This window comes from Lagopus muta, chromosome 5 (genome assembly GCF_023343835.1).
Source record: "Lagopus muta isolate bLagMut1 chromosome 5, bLagMut1 primary, whole genome shotgun sequence".
In the NCBI taxonomy this organism is placed as follows: Eukaryota; Metazoa; Chordata; class Aves; order Galliformes; family Phasianidae; genus Lagopus; species Lagopus muta.
The window spans coordinates 42038455-42054223 of NC_064437.1; the positions used below are offsets into that span (position 1 = coordinate 42038455).

A 15769-nucleotide genomic window follows, 5' to 3' on the forward strand; every position below is an offset into this window, starting at 1 on the left:
AAATGGAAATTTTTTTAATTACATCTGTACTACACACTCAACACCAGCAAAGCCTGTGCACACAGTTCTGCTTAGTAATGTGAGAGCTTATTTATCACCATCAACTTGCTAAGCAAGGATGAAAGCAGTGAGTGATGAAAGTACAAGAAATTAATTTGAAAGTCTGATGCAGGAAGGAAGTTTCCACACCACTCTCTAAAGTGTTCCTTAAGAAGCACTGATGAGCAGAATGCAGCTGAAGAACAGCGTTCTGAAGTTCAGGAAGACTGCACTCCTAACAAGAGATACACCTTCAAAGATGGTGAAACACAAGGAGGGGCAAATGATATTTTTCCTTCAGCACCAATGAGCAGAGTGCTTTGCTGATGGGCACCCTTCTACTCTGCTCTCATGAGACCCCACCTGGAGTACTGCACCCAGTTCTGGAGGCCCTCACACAAGAAGGACATGAAGTAGGAACAGGTACACAGAAAGGCCATGAAGATAATCAGAGGGCTGGAGAGCCTCCCCAACAAGGACAAGCTGAGAGAGCTGAGGCTAATCAACCTCGAAAAGAGAAGGCTCCAGAGGGAGGGACCTTATAGTGGCCTTCCTGTACCTGGAGCAGACTGACAGGAAAGCTGGCGGGACACTTTACTAGGGGGCAGGTAGAGAGAGGATGAGGGAAAATGGATTTCAACTGGAAGAGGATACTTTTAGGCTAGGTATTAGGAATAAATTCTTTACTTTGAGGGTGATGAGACACTGGAATGGGTTACCCAGAAAAGCTGTGGGGGCCACCTCCCTGCAAGCACTCATGGCCATACTGGATAGGGCTGTGTGATCAACCTGGTCTAGTAGAAGTGTCCTTCCCTATGGCAGGGGGTTTGGAACTAGATCTTAGATGTCTCTTCCAACCCAAACCTTTTAATGATATTATAAAATGCAAGAGGAAGAAACACTTAAGGTCCGAGCACCTTAACTTCACAGTATTTAGAGCTACACACTGGAACCTGTCTGGTCTCACATCAGCCTACATGCCTGTTGGGGGAAGATGCTTCACTGGCAATCAGGCTCAATACAATGAATGCTTGGAGATGTTGACTAACTCATTTGTCCCCCACTGAATGAAGAGGAATAGAGATCTCTTTCCCCCTGTTTCTAGAAGTCTGTTGGGGGAGAAAGGAGCACAGACAAAAACAGAGCCAGGGACAGAGCTGCCTCCCTGCATGTTCAGCACGGCAAAGAAGAGGATGGGGGTTATGTTGGCAAACAGATCCGATCAAAGATTTTCACTGTATGAGTGCCTATGGGGTTTTTGTCTCAAAATGAGTGAGGGAAAAGTACTTAGAATCAAACGACAAGAGTGCTGTTCCATTAATAAGGCATTACATTTACTTTCCTCTCCAGCCACTTTAAATTATCACTAAGGAAGAGCAGGAGGAAAAAAAGAGGTATGTGTTCTCACTGTGGCATTCAATCACATAAAGCAAGATGCTTCAGAAACCCCACAGAGAGGCACATCACTCCAAAAATATTTGGCACTACCAGTCCCAATCACTGCACATCATTCAGCTACTCTGATTGCAATTTTAAGTAAATATAATGCTTTCTCTGATAAGAACAGCTCATATCTGCATATTAATGGCGCAGCATTTCAATCTCGACCATTTAAGCTCAAAATTCACACCCACACTTTAAACTTGGTCCTCTAATATATAATGAAAACGCAACTGGCTGCACAGCTGTTTCTACTGGCTTTTTTTTTTTTTACTGAATCCCTTTCTAAATGAGTATTTACTTGCAATCCTGGGTAGAAACTTCTGCTGGGAACCAAAATTATTTCTCTTCTCTGCTCTTCAGCCACTATCTAGCTTGAATAGTCCCAAGAATTTTTTGGAGCACAGCTTGCTCTTGTCTGAATAATTACATACTCGTCTTCAAAAAAAAAAAAAAAAAAAAGGAATTTCCAGTGCAGAAGGCTGACTTGGAGCATGTACCTGCACCAGAAGTCCCATTACCTCCATGCAACATCTGTAGGGATGCTTAAGGGAACAACGGGCTCTCAGCTTGCTGCAAGAATTCATTCTCTCCTCCAATGCCATGAAACCAAAGGATCAGAACTGCATCTTCACAGGCAGAGCCACAGCTGAGCAAAGGCAGAGGAGGCTCCGATTCCCAAGAGAAAGCGAGAGCTGGACACAGGCAAGAAGGAAGAGGTGCAAGAGGATTCAATCCGTCAGGTCCTGCTCTGCAACTTAAACCTGAATGAGGGTCAGTCCTGCAGCACCTTGAGTGCTGCCTGGCAGGGTAACGAGCATTTGTTTTAAACTGAAGCCCACAGCAGGCAATAAGATGAGAAATAAGAGTGCTATCAAGACAGATCAATCTGCTGTCAGCTCTTCTTTACTGAGGGAGAGCCAACATCAACCTACTTCATGCTCTCTTCAAATGATTGCCTCACCTGGACATAACCACCACCCTAACAACCAGAGCCAGCTTTAGTCAGCCCCAAGGCACCTTTAAGCAAACAGCTAAACAAACAAGAGTCTGTTTTCATTTTCAACACAGCAAACTGCTTCTAGAGCATTATTAGACTGTGGGAAAACAGATCCCAGGATAAGGTAACAATGAAGACCATTATAACACCCTAAACCTGCTGCCTCACCTTCAGACCATCCAAATCAGAGCATACAGACATCCAAGTGCAGCACTGACCCTGTAAGCTGCTTAAAATTGTTTCTCTGCTCTACGGGTCAGAGGAGGTGATGTTTGGTACATCACACGCAAACATGTTCTCAGTTGAGCCCTCAGTGCCAAGTCTCAAAAGAATAAGAAGCTGAGTTAAAAAAAACTGCATCCCTTTGGATCTTCTACCTAATGATTGGAAATGGTTGTACAGTGCTCAAGAACAGAACCACCAGCACAGATTGTGTGGGTTTCAACATTCCTTCCCTGCAAACCTTGTTTATGTGAAACCTAAAGAGATGGATGTGAGAGCTTGACAAGACAAAGCAATGAAAGCAGTATGATGTAAAACAGACTGCTACAAACCAGGGGAAGAAACATTTGGTATTTCGCAGAGAATGTGTACTTTTTTTTAGATCACAAAAAGCAGACATCATAGTTGTGTGGAGGGGAAGAAAACAAGTGTTCACAACACACTTCACTTTTATGCATCAAAACAGCTGCCAAAACACTACCGTGCAATTGTCTGTTTTCAAGTCAGCTCCCGCCTTGCTGCCTGGGAAAGCAGAACATTGCACAGCTCAGATGACAGGGACCCCAGGTATTTGATCACCTTTTTTATTTACCTTTCCCTACCAAACACAATACAAGGCAGGGAACTGCATGCATTCAGCCCACATGGTGTTTATGTAAGTCTTTAAATGCAAGTTTCTCTGTCAAGGCTTCCTAGAAAAGCCTAACACATCAGGTACATCACTTCAGCAAGGAGGGGGATCAGAGATGCTTACTGCCCTTTGGAAAAACAGAAGCTTTATTTTCAGATAATGCAGATGGAATGAAAATGTTGCTAGCAGCCAGGGTAACAGTATGCGCCCACAGTGAGGTAACAGAAAACTAACCTGCATTGGGTTAGTGTGGGCTGGTAGTCCTGGGGACAGAGTTACCTCCACAGTGGGGTTTAATCGGGTCTTCAATTTGCATAATAACAGGTAGGATGCCACATGCTCCATTACACAGGCAGACAAAACTACAGAGTATGCTCAGTGATTTACCAACATGTTTCATGTCAGCACAAACATCCAGAACAGCTGTGTGCCACTGTGGAAAGGACCTAGGGGTCAGAAGGGGAATGAAGCAGAGGTATCTCATGTGGGGGGGTGGGAGGGACAGGGGAAGGTGCTTGGGATGCAGAAAGGATCAGGTGTCTCCAGGAACCTGGAGACAAGCTAGAAGGGAAAGGTCAGGTGAGATTTCCCTGAGAAGGCACAGCTCATAGGGCTCACTCATAACAAAGCAGCAAGGAAAAGTGATTACAACATACAATTTTCTGGCATACCAGTACTTAAGAGGCAGGAATATTTTGATTGTAAACAGGACATCAAGCTCCCTTTGAAATTCAGTAACTGAATAAGAAAGTGAATATCAAAAACACGACAACACTATAAAAGCTAAGACGACAGTACTTGCACTTACACCTAGGCACAGTTACTAAGTACAGGAGTCTAGGTTAAAAAGCCTTATTGAGTAGTTAGACTGTTAAGTGTGTATGTGCTCACCTTCCCATCATAGCGTTTCACTATAAACTGATCCAGCCCCAGATCTGAAAAAGAAAAGAAGAGCAATCACAAAAAATGTTCTCAGATGACATAAGCAAGCATTTCTTGGGCTTTCAGATACCGCAGTGATCAAGTAGTAAAACAGTCTAATGTAAAAGTGAAAAAGTTATATTTTCTATCTTCCTGTATGCACATGTATTTTGATCACAAAGGACAAACAAAGCAACAGAGAAGGGAACATCTATCCCACAGAGGCAATAGCAGCTCCCAGCACTTCCCATGGGATCCAAAATGCCCACCCCAAATGTGAAGACTTCTGGTGTGCCAGTTGGCAGAGATCCTGCCCACAATGCTCCACGTAAATGCACATTCACAAAGCTTGTCCTTAGTAACATCTTTTGAACAATACACTAATAGCAAAATGAAGGATTGTTCCCATAAATGAGAAGTACTCATACAAATCCAAACCTTGTTTATGTTGTAGTAGAGAACTGTTCAGATGTAACCAGATTTTAAAGGCAAAGAGTTGTAACTGCATTCACAAGTGCTTTAACTAGAAGGGTGCTTTGGAGAAAGGCATAAAGAGCTTATGTATACTAGGAAACTCCCACTCATACCAACACAAAGTACTTGGCTATCCCCAAGTGGGAAAAACAGCATTTTCAGAAAGGGGGAGCAGAGGCCTCCACCATGCATCCTGTACATATGAGCAAGATCACAAAAAAAATTTAGTCAGGGAGGTTAATTTGAGCTTTGTAATACAAATCAAAAAGGTGCATCCTGTGAAGATAAAGCAGAGCTTGAACCAAATGCTTTCAGTAGTTCAGGAGCACACAGGCCAATTTTCATTTCTCTAAAGAGTAAAACCCTCTAAATAGCTACATCCCATGCATTTTCTGGGACTGTTTATGATAATTATCACACGCTCATTTCAATTTAGATTAGAAAAAAAAGATGGAAAACAAAATAAAATCTCTTCCAGCTCATTTGGAGGAGCAGCACACAGCCTGCTGCATCACCTGCCTGTGAAGGAGGGTGGCAAAACACCTCCCATCCACTGAAGAAGCTGATAATGCTTACAGTGCCAAAAATGAAGTTATTCATCACTCCAGGGCAACCTCCTCAACCTTCCTAAGCCAAATCAGCTACAACTCCTCTGTGACCAATGCCAAAGGCGGAGGTGGCAGCCTCTGGGCTTTGTGTTGTGTGAGTACTCAGGGCACCTTCTCACCATTTTGCATGCCCAGAGGAAAAAAATTGCACATTCAAGCACTTTCAGAATGCAACCTTCTCTTCTTCTGATGAACTTTATGTCTGAAGCTCCAGGATAAATAGAGCCACACTGAGAGGCAGGTTTTGTTTAACGCATGTGTTGATTTTGCCAGAGAGGTCACACAGCTGGGGCACAGCCCTCCTGCACACCCAGATGCTGAGCAGGAGGGCTGTATGCCATGCATTGCAACAAGTCATTTCTCCTCCACACCTCATCTTCCCATGCCTGAAAAGAGTGCTTAAGACACATCCCTAATATGTACTCACAGAAAGCTATAAGAGGACACAGGGTAAAAATAGCAGGTGAAAGTATGCCTTAATGGCAAACTGCTCACACTTGTCACTGCTAGGAAAGCAAACAGGTTTCAAAGGAGACCCAAAATGAAGAGATGTTCAAATATCAAGGAAAGACCAGCTGCTTTGATATTTACAGGAGTTTGTACTTACATATATAGGAAGTTACTAAAAACAGCGAAATACCACCTAAAAAGACATGCCTAGTATGTATGCTAAAGGAAGAGACAATATAAAGTCAGTGCTCTTCACAGGTGTAACACGAGGTACAAAAAAGGAGATTCAAAGGGGCTGTGACTGGAGGCAAGTACAGAGCACCACAGAAGGGACAGCAATAGACAGCAGCGGAAGAGTCAGCAACAAACCAATGCATGGAAGTTCTAACTGCAAAGGATTGGCCTCAGGACTGGTTCAGCTAGCACAGATGTTTGCTTTCATGCATTTCCCTGCTTGTTATTGCACAGCACGGGAAACGAGAACATCCAGGTAGCATGAAGATAACCCTGCAAGAGACACACCTACGGCTTTCTCCAACTCCATTCCAACATCCAAGCTGCCAGGTCTGTCCTCAAGCTGCAGAGCTCTGAGCACGTCCATATTCGTTGAAGAAACTGTTTTCAGCATCACAGCTGCTACAGAATGGTGACTGCTGTTATTATCTGCATCATGTCAGGATACTTCACTTCCGAAGAGAGGCCAATAACTTTGTTTTATGCATCTCTCAATGATGAGAGATTCACATGCCACTTTTGTTGCCCTTTTTCATGTTGCTATGTCAGCACGGATTGGAAGAAAGCATTACACACAAAAGCACAAGCACATTGGCTCACAGCAGTTCATTATGCTCACCTTGCCTCCCAGCCACATACAACCACCCTTCTCTGCTGCATTACCTATACCACACATTAAGTTCATCTGTAACATTCCCAGGAAAGCTCCTGACTAAGCTAATTCAAACACTCTAAAAGTTAAGCCCAAAAGGCATGTGTATGTCCAAGGCATACAGCTTTATTTCATACACTTTCCCCTTCTGAGTTTTTTTTTTTTTTAAATGGGCTTAGCTGCCTATTTTTCCACTACACCTTAATCTTGCAGGCTGACATAAGGAAACCAAAAGGTGGATTTCTGCCTGATGTCTATATTCTTCTTTCTTTACATTACATGCAAAAAACAGAAGCCCCTTCCCAAGAAAACTTCAACACAGAAGGAATTCAGTGTACACATACGCTGTAAAGCTAAAGTGAGAGTCAGCAAAATGGAAAGGTTGCATGAAGGAAGACCAATGGGAACAAGGTAAGGGCATTAATTGTTACATTTCTGTGATCCAAAAGGCAGCGTTCTAAGCTACAACTGCCGTGAAATTCTTCAATCTCAGCCTGGGGCTGCAAGGAGCTCCTGGCTCGGCTGCTGCCAAGGAGCTGCAGGAGCACAGTGCCTAACAGCAGCATGACCTATGCCACCACTCTCTACAAAGCAGAGGCTGAAGTGCCATTCTCCCAGAAACAGATCAAAGATTTCCTCCAGGAAGTGACCAGGAATTGTTTCAGGAGGTTCCCATGAGCCATGTTGCTTCATTAAACCTCTCAGTTGCTGAAAAGCAGCAGCTCAGATGCCACCAGGGCAGCTCAGTTCCAATGCTTATTTCTGCTTAAAACCACCAATGCGTGAGCCACAGGAAACCACCAGGAGCACCTGATGCACAACAATTTCTTTGTACAAAGAGTCTTCAGCAAATTATTCAGCTAAAGTAATGGGCTTGGACTCCAGAAGAAAAATGAAAAAGCCAACTCCTTAGCACAATGAAAAAACCCACAGTATTGCTTGAAGACCAGCCCAGCATGAACCCATTTTGCAGGCCTTCTGCACTTCTCCTGCAATGTCATCCCATGCCAAAGAACACCCACAGCTCACATTGGCTTGATCTCACTGCAGCTATTTTAGGCTCCTGAAGGAAACTCAGAGCTACGAACCACCCCAACCACATCTTTTACTTATGTGAAGCACTGTGCAGCAGCTCATTCTTTGCCATACCTGGGTTTCAAGGCTCTTTTTGCTTACACAGCCACAGGCTCTGCACCAGCCATTCACCTTCAGGAGCAGGAATGATCTGCAATGACTTCAAAACCTGCCTGCCACAGCCAGTCTATTCATGGTCCTCAAGTACCACTGTACACCACTCCTACAGATTCTGATAGCATCTGAAATGCAATCACAGAACCAAAAGAAGCAGCAGTGCTGCCACAGGGGAAGCTAATGAAGCAGCATCACCCTAACTGCTACTTCAAATTAGATTGACACCACCCCACCACTAATTCCAAACATGTGCTGCTCCATTCTTATTTGCTTGACAGTAGATTTCCAGCACTAAAAAGAAAAACGTTTCAAAGTAAATCAAAATGACTTATACTCTCTGCCTGCCACACTGGGAGAAGACCATTCAATAGGAGAACTCTGTAGTTGCTGCTTTCATTTGCAGGTGGGAGGGAAGCCTCATGGAGAAAAAAATATTGCTACAAAGAGAAACAACCCACAGAACAACCTGCTGCTACTCTTGTTCCACTCTAGTAAAAATATGAAGTCAAATACTTTTCTATTTCTATTGATTAATGAACATGTACACACCACAGGTTCACTCAAAGCTAGCCATTACCATGCTGATAAGTATTTGAACAGTTTCTAAGCTCTTCATGTTATCCTGGAAAGAAAGCCATGGGCAGCAGATCATAGATCGCAGTTTTGAAAGGTATTTAACAAACAAGCTTCCAGAAGAATGGATTTTCTGTGATGTCAACAGCTTTCCACTGTGATGGAGCAAGCTTTCAGCTCTCTGGTCCTTAAATTCTCATCAGATTTTCCACTGTTTGTGTAACAGTCATTCAATGGCTTTTCCTTTCCCACTGGTTATCACGACACAAACTCTTCCTTGCAAGCAGATGAGCAGAAGGGCCAGTTAAGAAGAATGAAGCACACAACATGCTACATTAGGAAAGGATAAAATACTGGACCGAGTTTTCCCATCCAAAGCCAAAACCCAGCTTTGGTTTTTTTTTTTTTTTTTTCTGAATTTAAGATGCCTAAGGTTTGTCAGAGGACACCAACCTTGTGTATACACTACAGTTAGGAACTGTTTTGTTCACATGCTCTGATGTATGCACTCATAATATAATGCAAGGGGAAATGGTCTTAAACTAAACCTGGCATCTCTTGTTTCCTCTTGGGTCTTAGACATCCTTGTTGCATACCTTTAGGTATCTATACAAGCCTAGGGAATCCTTCTTCTCACTATAAGACTGAGAGAAAACTTGTCACAGCTCATGACTGCTTGTTCTGTAGAACATGAGATTTGTACATTTGAAATCCAACCCAAAAGAACTAATAACCACACTCAGTATTGTAGCAACTCAGAAGCTATCTCATGTTCAGCTGCTCACGTTTGCCAAGTATGACAAATCATTTTTAAACCTGAAATCGACCTATGCAGTCTGAACAACAACTTCCCCCTTGCTCCATGCAAAGTTACAGAGGATTTCTTCCAGTGAGGCCACAAGAGCTCCATCACCCTTCAAACATTCACACACCAAAGCACTGCAAAGCACGAGGAGCTCTGCTACACACCAGAGAAAGAATGGCGAAGCTCCTAAGTCCAGCACCAAGTACTTCATTTAGTGACTCTACATACATCAAAAAGTGATACTGTATCTAAAGGTCTGTTGCATTAAGCTGATTTTTCCTCTTTTTATGTACTTTGTTACATAAGTCTTCATACTTTTCACAAATTCCACTCTGCAGAAGCCTGTACACCAGTGCTGCAGTTCTGCCTTAGAACAACACGGCCTCAGCCAACAACCTGGAAGAGCTCAGGACAGAATACAGCAGCTCACTCTGTTCTTCACAGCTCTTCTTCTCCAACACCATCCTCCTGCCTGCAAACATTACAGGAGCACAGCTGCTGCTTTTGGCAGCACATTCCTGGTTTCTTGCAGACAAAAAGAGAAAAACATTACAGGGATTTCAGGTTTTTGAGCTGCTGCAGTGTATGCTGGATCTTGAAAGACATCTATTACGCAAGCAGGAGTCTGCATTAACTAAGGATGTTAATACGGATGGAAGAACAGAATTGGTTTGGGTACAATCTCTGTCTCTCTCTAGTGTGCTGCCATAAGACACACAGGTTTTTTCCTTCTTCTAATCCTTATAACAAAGACAAAGAAGCAAATGAAGGCAGTGGGATTTCCACAACCCAGCCTAGGCAGTCCTGCAATGAGCATCACCACCCCCAGGCACACAGCCAAGGTGTGAAGGCACAGGATTGTGTTATTGCATGGGACGAGAAGGTTATGGCTTTGCAGCACAAACCCAAGAATACCACTTGCAGAATACCTCAGGGTCAGTAGGACTGCAGAGGAGCCCATAATTCAGTTCAAGCATTAGCCCATGATTACAGCCCATATGATTACAGCCAGCCATGTGACTGCATGAGGAAGATTCCCAAGGAGAACCTAGGGATGAAGGCAGGATGCTCCCACCCAAGCGGAGGGCACACCTAAGTCATGACTAAGGGAGAAAGCAGCCCCAGCACTTCCTTAATCACCTATAATCTAGATTACCTTATGACTCAAAAGCACAAAACAAATGTTCAGTGCAAAAACAAATCAGCCAGCAGGTAGCAGTATGTCTTAATGAAACTTCTGGTTTTAAAAATCAGATCTCTCATCTTTTACAACCAGCTTGTAAAACACTTGAGAACAAGGTTATGGCTGGTTTGACTTTACAGTGGCACTAAACGTTTTATTTTTCTAGAGTTCATTATGTATTTAAAAATCATTTACCATGATCGGCACTCATAAAGAACAAGCAACCTAGCAGTAGCTCAGTCTGTAAGCAAATGCACAACAGTAATAGTCCTCAAGACAGATCTTCAAGCCAACAAGATTAAAGGCCGCCTACCCCCCTGCTTTACCCGCTGATGGGCAGCCAAGGCCCAATTTCTCTCATTCCACTTTCCAAGAGTACCTGTATGACTCATGAATGTAATTTTTTCTCCCTCATAGATTTCTTTGTGGCACCGACCGGCAGCACTTGCAGACTCCTAAAAGGCTGTGATGAGCTTCAAAGGGCCATTTGAGCAGCTCACCTAGCCAGAATGATAGTTACAGCATAAGGTTAGCTGCTCGTAAGACTGACAAATTGTTCACCTTGGTTTGTCTCCAAAGCAGATGTTGCTGAGCACTTCTTCACATTTTCTGCGTACACTTTAAAATACAACAACTTGCATTGCATGGAAGAAGTAGAGGAGAACGAGATGTCTTAAAACTAAGCATTGGATGGCTTCTATTTTTAATCTGTCTGAGAAAAAATAATTTAGATGGGAAGACTCACTTTCAACCAGGTGCTACTGCTTTTCAGAGCACTAATTCAAGGAGCTTCAGATGTATAAAATAGTAACAAATTCAGTAACCATGAGCATTATATTCTGTTTATTGCCCAAATTACTCGAGCACCAGTGAAACCATGTTACTCATTTAAAGAACTACAGCCATTTTCAGAAGTTACTGAAGACATGAATCTAAGCACAAGTGTACAGGATTTATTTAGCAGCTGTCACATAAGTTACAAAAACATTTTTATAGTTGGTATATAAACCCCACTCTGAAAAAGTTAACATTTGGGGATTGAGGCTCTCCATTAATGCCTGCAGTTGGAAAAGGAGTTTCCTCCTTTGAGGTGCACTGTGGGGAGTAAGCAGCTTTCTTTCCTACAACTCAGCCAAAATATAAGTCTCCTGCAAAACAGAAGAGAAAATCTCCCCAAACCCCATAAAACTCAGCCTTACTAAATGCACAGGAGAGATTTTCATACTAAGAAACAAACAAAACACTGCTCTTCACCCTGTTGCCTCCCAAATCCCTACAGGTGCCACAACTGATGTGCTTCACAGCAAACAACACGGAGCCTGGAGCAGGCAGAGAGGAGCCCCACCCCAGCCAGCAGCACCACAGCCCAGTCAGGCACACAAGGCTGCCTGTACCCCTTTACGCATAAGATTCTCCTTACCAAAGCACCTCCTCCTACATGTTTAGGTACTGATCTGTTAGTGTTTCAACTGAAAAAATTCTTTCACTATTAAAAAAAGGAAGCTATCTCTTCAAGGGCTAGTAATAAAGAGATCTGATATACTGCAGTAGTACTTGAAGCAACAAGAGATCAGGATAATCTTGTTTTTGGGAATAGAGTAGGGACAGCTAGCTTCAGGAGCTGCTTTCTGCCCCTAGAAACCCTGGGTTTAAAACTCCCAAGATGTGTACTGGGATCAACACTTACAAATCTGAATTATTATTATTATTTGGGAATACTGCAAGGAAACCTTGCTTACAAGCTTACACGGACGCACAGCAGGCTCTGGCTGGAGCAATGAGCACAGCTTGTGCACAGCTGAGCTGGTAGCCCTCTGCCTTACTCCTCTGCTCATCGCTCCTCTGTTATCCACTTGCATTCCATTGCATTACCATAAAGCGTGGGTCAAAAAGAACTTCTTTACCAGGGCAGTACATCAGGCACTAGTTAGAGAGCAACCTCCTCATTTTGTGCGATGCATGGCAATATAACAAGACATGATAGGCTACAACAGAACAGTTTGACAGGGAATTTAAAGATCAAGTAAGAGGCTGCAGCTTACTCCCTGTTGCTGTACTACACACACACACACACACACACCCCACTTACTTTCTGGTTGTTTCTCATTAGGTGTTATTGATCTCACGAAATCCTGCGGTGTCATAAAAACCTCAGATTCACCGTGTTCATTGATCACTTTCAAAGTGGCAAAGTATCGGAAGATTTTGTCTGGTGTGGAGTAGGCTCTGATCCGGTTCTCATATTCCATCACCTGGGAAATAAGTTTAACCAGCATTAGATGCACAGTTTCACTTGAGACACCAAAACTAGGAGCTATCATTAGACTGTTGAAGGTTTTGCTACACTGCAACAAACTTGGGTGCAGCAGCAACACATCTGAAAAAAAAAAATAATGCTGAAAGGGTCCAAAATATCCCTCCTATGCTCAGCTTCTGAGCCACCAGAAAAACTGCAGGTTATCAGCTTGATGTCACAGGACTAAGAACAAACACTATGAGAATTAACTAGAGGAAAACTTTGCTTCCCCTCCATTATGAAGTACGAGGTGAAAATAATCCTGAAGACACCTCAGTATTCATTCTAAACGTAACAAAGCACCAACAGCAAGTTTGTTAACCTAAAGCATCTCAGCATTTTCAACCAAACTCGGTGCTGAAGGGTGTGACTCCTGACTGGTGTATGAACTGATGGAAAAAAAGCAATCATCGAGATGGGAGAGAATTCCACTTCCACACTGAGAACTGGAAAAAATCCCTTGGAGCCACAGCTGTTAGCTAAATCATTAACCTTTTTTTCCTTCTTTCCTACCACCTTGCCTAAAACCCACATTTGAAATGTTCCTCAATTAGCCCACTTGCTCATTTGTTTGTTTTTTTGTTGCCAGTAGTGATTTTGTATCTAGAACTATTTTCCCCCAAGTGTACAGCTACAATTAAAGAAAACAGAAAGCTTTTATAAACAAAATCACTCCGTCTGAGAAAAAAAGACACGAAGACCCACACTCTGTTCCATGTTAGAGCAGATGGCTTTCTTTGTTAGTTTGGCTTTTCATTTCTGCATTATTATAAACTATGTTTAGTCTGCTATGTACTTGAAGCCTTCAGTACTTCTGGTCAAGAGCCACAGAATAAAACCAACAATCTGCTGGAAGACACCAGGCAAGATCAAGGGTACTGCCAAGTCATCTGTAGATCATTTACTACTTTGGTCCTCTTTCAGCTTTGTCCTTTAACCTTAACAACATTTCCACCCTGGTGTTTATCAGAAAGAAAGCAGCCTCTATAATCTGTCAAAGGGCTCATAATCCCCTGCCCAGGGAGCACAGAGCCTTTCCCCAGCACATGTTGTAGCTCAGCCCTCCAGCACCCTGCACCAAGGGTATGCTGTGCTGACAGCAAGTCCCACCTGGCACCAGTGGTGATACTTGATGTGGCTGTGACATTATCTTAAGCCCTCCTTCCACTCTTCCTAGCACCAGGACAGCTAGATGGCCACGGCCACCAGGAACACAAGAACATCCCTACAACCAGTTTCCTTCCCTGCAACCATCACAGGCAGTTCACAGAACCTCTCTCTCACCTCTCTCTTGCCTTTGCACCCTACAGATTTAACACAAAGTCCTCAAAGACAGCAATACTGGATGGAGTCCAACTTCCCTATTGCCTCTATACCTGTTCTGAGATCTTCCTAAGATGCTTCTCAGCAGGTCTGTGGCTGCCAACTGCTCTTGGTTTTAGAGCACGGGTCTTGCCACTGCTCTTCCCCAATTGAAGGTACAAAGCCTGACAGTTGCCTCCTTACAGGAGGAGAGTCACTGCCAATTCTCCTACCCCTGCCTTGGGGAAATCTTTAAAGCCTCTGCTTTACTGCAGCGAGGCAGCTTACGTTCTGCATTCATTTCAGGCACAGCAACTTTCCAACACACCACTGAGGTTCCACACTGCATCCTCAAGACCATCACGATCACCTCTGGCAAGAGAAGCAGAGTGCCCCTTTACTACAGCAGCCCTCCCATTCCACTGACACATACTGCAGAAGGCAAAGCTTCCCCAGCTGACTCCCAGGCACTCATGAGGATACAGTTATGAACACACAGCTTGAGCAGAGAAGATTCCACTCCTTCAAATGAGCTGCTGAACATCCCTGAACACAAGAATGCAGCAGGTGGAGAGCTGACCATCTTGTTTCGGATTCAGCCAGAGGAGTATCAGACAGCAAAGAAGCAAATGTAAGGGTTTTCTAATGGCACGTCTTCCTGAAAACATACAAAGAATGACTTTGAATAACTCAATCAAAAAGTGTCCTTCTAACACATCTGTTTAGCATCCAACAGGCTGTTCTCATCACAACTGCAATCACTTCTTCCTTACACTTCCCAGAGAAATGAGCAAATGCAGCAATACACCAACCCTGCTGCCTACACTGAACTCCCCATCACCTCACTGCAGACACATGATCTCACTAACTGGCAAAAACCAACCAGTATGCTGTACAACCTCTGACCACAGGGCTGGGCTGATCACAAAGGCAGCTCCAGAAAGGAGTGGCTATGATCTGGCAAAGGGGAACACCTCCCTTATTCAAGATTCTGGAAAGCGGAAAGCAAGCATTAACAAGGATGCCCTGCCTATGACATATTAGGTGTGTTTTTCCTTTCCAAAGGAGAGAAAGAGCATTTATGTATGCACACACCCTGTTTGTGAGGTTTTTACACTAATTCTAAACAATCTTGACAAAACTATCCTATTCAAGCCTCTTCCCACAGCTCTATTGCCAAAATACTCCAGGTACACTCCTGGCAAAGTACACATCCATATAAGGCAAAGTACACATCCATATAAGCTTCCTTCCCCTGCTCCATAGAACCACAGAACTGTTCGAGTTGCAAGGGACCTTTAACAGCCATTTAGTCCAACCCCCCTGCAATGAACAGAGACACCTACACTTCCAGCAGGCTCTGTCCAGCCTCACCTTGGGTTTCTAGAGGGATGAAGCACTACCACCTCTCTGGGCACCCCACTGTACTAGCCCTGGATGCAGTGGAGACCAGCAAAAAAATGGTAGACTTGTCCCCAGAGAACTTCAGTCTCCTGCAGCAAGGAGACCCCAGACAGTACACAGCTAGAAAGGAAAAGTCCCTCTTTGGCATTTCGTTAAAGAGCACAGAGAAGACAGATGAGCTAGTAATCCCTATTGCTTTACAAAACTGAAGCTGCTGTTGAGACTGTCACGTTTATGCTAAGCCTTGGGTTAAAAGGAAAAAAAAAATCCCACACAGACACAAAAATAAAGCTCTAAATTAACATCTCTATTCACTTCCAGAGCATCACTGAGGCCTCCCTGAC

General features: G+C 43.6%; 1 protein-coding gene across 7 annotated transcripts in view; it reads right to left on the reverse strand.

The window, feature by feature from the left end:
* MICU1 (mitochondrial calcium uptake 1) overlaps nucleotides 1-15769 on the reverse strand; it is a 91565-nt gene that overhangs the window by 46252 nt on the left and 29544 nt on the right. For all 7 annotated transcript variants that reach the window (XM_048946980.1, XM_048946983.1, XM_048946982.1 and 4 more), the window contains 2 exons: nucleotides 12513-12675; nucleotides 4224-4267 (listed from right to left, as the gene is read on the reverse strand). In XM_048946980.1, the coding sequence (XP_048802937.1) occupies nucleotides 4224-4267; nucleotides 12513-12675 (207 nt within the window). The remainder of the gene's footprint in view (nucleotides 1-4223; nucleotides 4268-12512; nucleotides 12676-15769) is intronic.